This window comes from Beta vulgaris, chromosome 1 (assembly GCF_026745355.1).
Source record: "Beta vulgaris subsp. vulgaris cultivar EL10 chromosome 1, EL10.2, whole genome shotgun sequence".
Taxonomy (NCBI): domain Eukaryota; kingdom Viridiplantae; phylum Streptophyta; class Magnoliopsida; order Caryophyllales; family Amaranthaceae; genus Beta; species Beta vulgaris.
The window spans coordinates 13186115-13189185 of record NC_079202.1 but is presented as its reverse complement, the minus strand read 5'-3'; the positions used below and the strand labels follow the sequence as shown (position 1 = coordinate 13189185).

Genomic DNA, 3071 nt, shown 5'->3' with positions numbered 1-3071 from the left:
GCTGTAGGGGAGTAAGGGGCCTGCTATGAGGCGCGGCCGTGGAGGCCCAGTGGAAGAAGGAGGCCTAGTAGGCGAGGATGGGCTAGGAGAAGAGCTGGGCTGAGAAGGGGCCGTGTTGGCCAGATGATGAGCCACATAAGGGGAAAGACCCTCATCTAAAAAAGACGAGGAAGAAGGGGATGGATTGTGAATTTTTGCAAAGGGAAACTGAGTTTCATCAAAAACCACATGGCGGCTCACAATTATTTTTCGAGACGATATATCATAGCACTTGTAACCTTGGTGATTAGTGGGATATCCCAAAAAGACACATGGAGTGGAACGAGATTGAAGTTTATGAATAGTAGTGGAGGGATAGAGAGGGTAGCATAAACACCCAAAAACCCGGAGATGAGAGTAAAGTGGATCCCGTTGATAAAGAATTTTGAGGGGAGAGTGATAATGTAATAGTTTGCTTGGAAGTATATTGAGGAGATATGTGGCCATAGATAAAGCATGGTGCCAAAAGGAAGAAGGTAATGAGGCATGAGCTAAAAGGGTCCTAATAATGTTGTTAATGGTTCTTATTTTTCGTTCAGCTTTACCATTTTGTGATGAGGTATAAGGACAAGATAGACGAAGGTCAATACCATAAGCTGACAAAAATCCCAAAAAGGCCCATTATCAAATTCTTTCCCATTATCACATTGTATGTTTTTGATGTCTTGTCCGAATTGGGTTCGAATAAAAGCATGGAACGAAACAAAAATGGCATAGGCATCAGATTTTTTAGATAGAGGGAAGGTCCACAAATAATTAGAATAATCATCCAAGCATAACATATAATAACGGTGACCCGCAGAACTCAAAATAGGAGAAGTCCATAAATCACTATGACTAATATCAAATGGCAACATGGTAGTAGAAGAAGATACTAGAAATGGCAATTTGATATGTTTTCCAAGTGGACAAGAGTTATAGAAATGAGAACTACTAGAACCACTACAATCAATGAGTTTATTTTGTTGGAGAGTTCGAATAATAGAGGGCCCCGGATGTGCAAGCCTCTCATGCCACACAGAGGTAGCTAAAGCTGCAAAAGATGATGGTTGAGCAAAAGTGATGGTGTTGTTGATGTGATAAAGCTCACCCTTACTATGGCATCTCATGAGACACATCCCCGTTTGAAGGTCCTTCACAGAAAACCCAAAAGGATCAAATTCAACAGTAACAGAGTTATCAGTGGTAAATTTACGGACAGAAACTAAGTTTTTAATCAAGTTAGGTGCATGAAGGACATTTTTTAGAGAGAGGGGAAGGTGTGGGGAAGACAAGGTTGTATGACCATAACCAGAAATAGGAATAGTACTACCATTACCAACTAAAATGCCATGATTGTTGCTCAAATTAAAATAAGACGAGAGATTACCTTGCCCGGAAGTCATATGAGAGGTTGCTCCAGTATCCATATACCAGTTGGAATCCGGAGGAGAGAGACCAAGAGTGTACATTGAAGCTTCGATGTTGGTAGGCGTAGGAGCTGGCCTAGTAGTAGCAGAATATGCATGTGGGCGTTGGCCTAACACACCAGACCCTGGTTGAGGAGGCCTAGGAGGGAAAGTGGGCCTGGCCTAGTATTGTTGGCCTGCGGGATACGGATAGGGGGAGGAGTCCAAGGCCACTGCCAAGGCCAAGGACTTCCACCACTCGGCCACTGTTGCTGGAACCACAGCGGTTGCTGCTGTCGCCCGCCACGTCTGCCACCACCCCCACCGCGACCACCAGTTTTGCCACCACCCCGACCGCCGGCAGGCCGTTTGCCGATTTCGAGCGGGAGCCTTTTTTCCACCTTGGTGATGATGGTGAGGGGCGGATTCATGAGAAGTGTCCTCTGCATCGAAGGACGAGGCTGTCACCATGGCAGAGGTGGCACCGGCGGTGGCTTGTTTGGCAAGCCCCGCTTCCTCTAGAGTAAGCATGGATCTGGCCTGATAAAATAGAGGAAGAGGAGTAGTTTGACGCAAGGATAAAAGTTCCAACCGTCTTGTAAGCCGACGTGAGACCCGAAACAAGCTGTAAAACCAAACGATCATTAGAAATAGGAGTGCCCACTTGTTTGATTTGATCAGACAACTCTTTAAGGCGTTGGCAACAAGCCGAAGCCCTCGGAAAATCGGCCATGTCAAGATGCGAAAATTCTTGTTCAAGAACAACTGCCCGGGAGTTCTTGTTGTCTTGAAATATGTCACGCAATCTATTCCACGCAGCCATGACAGTCATATCCGGTTCGATAATCGTGTGCAAGAGGTCAGTGGAGATCGTAGAATATAGCCACTGTAGAACAGTAGCATCAAGCGTGATCCATAATTCCTTCTCGGCGTAAGTGGTGGGCGTGGAAGCCAACGCATCATCAGGAGGAATAATGTGGTGCAATCCACGATGAGAGCGCGCATGAACCTTAAAGAGTTCAGCCCATGTCTCGTATTGTACATGCTCCAGGTCAAGAGTAATGGGGATATTGTTCTTGATATTGGAGACGGCGAGGGCGGGGTGAAACGTGGAGCCTTTCGTGTTAACCATGGCGGCTGCCGGAAAACGGGACGGGATAGAGGATAGAGAAAGAGAAAAGGCTGAAGAGAGGAGAATTAGAATCTAGGGTTGGCTGATACCATGAAAGAGAATAATCCCTTGATTATCTTCATTAACCAAATCAGTTTATATACCATACAAACTAAGCACTATTCTAGGCTACAAATCAGGACACTAATATACACTTGACTAATACAAATATATGCTAATATATACAAATATATTACATATTCTAACAATTTCACATTGCCATTATTCATCAACTAACATTGACAATCTTTCTCTCACCATTACACAAGAAAATACATGGTCAAGTGAGATCTATTGTTATATTGGTTTCATTGCAAGTATTCTAAATATTAATTTTTTATCATTTCCACTCGTACGTAATTAGTGATATTAATGTCTAAATAAGCATGTTGAATTATGTGTAAAACCAAAAATTGCAGGTATAATATTGCATATATTCTGAAATAGAGGTACTATTACAAACGAACTATAAT

General features: G+C 43.5%; 1 protein-coding gene across 1 annotated transcript; it reads right to left on the bottom strand.

The window, feature by feature from the left end:
• Nucleotides 1-1854: 1854 nt before the first annotated feature.
• On the bottom strand, nucleotides 1855-2559 carry LOC104886242 (uncharacterized). The gene has a single exon (XM_010670710.1). It carries the CDS (start codon nucleotides 2557-2559, stop codon nucleotides 1855-1857), a length of 705 nt encoding a protein of 234 aa, XP_010669012.1.
• Nucleotides 2560-3071: the final 512 nt, after the last annotated feature.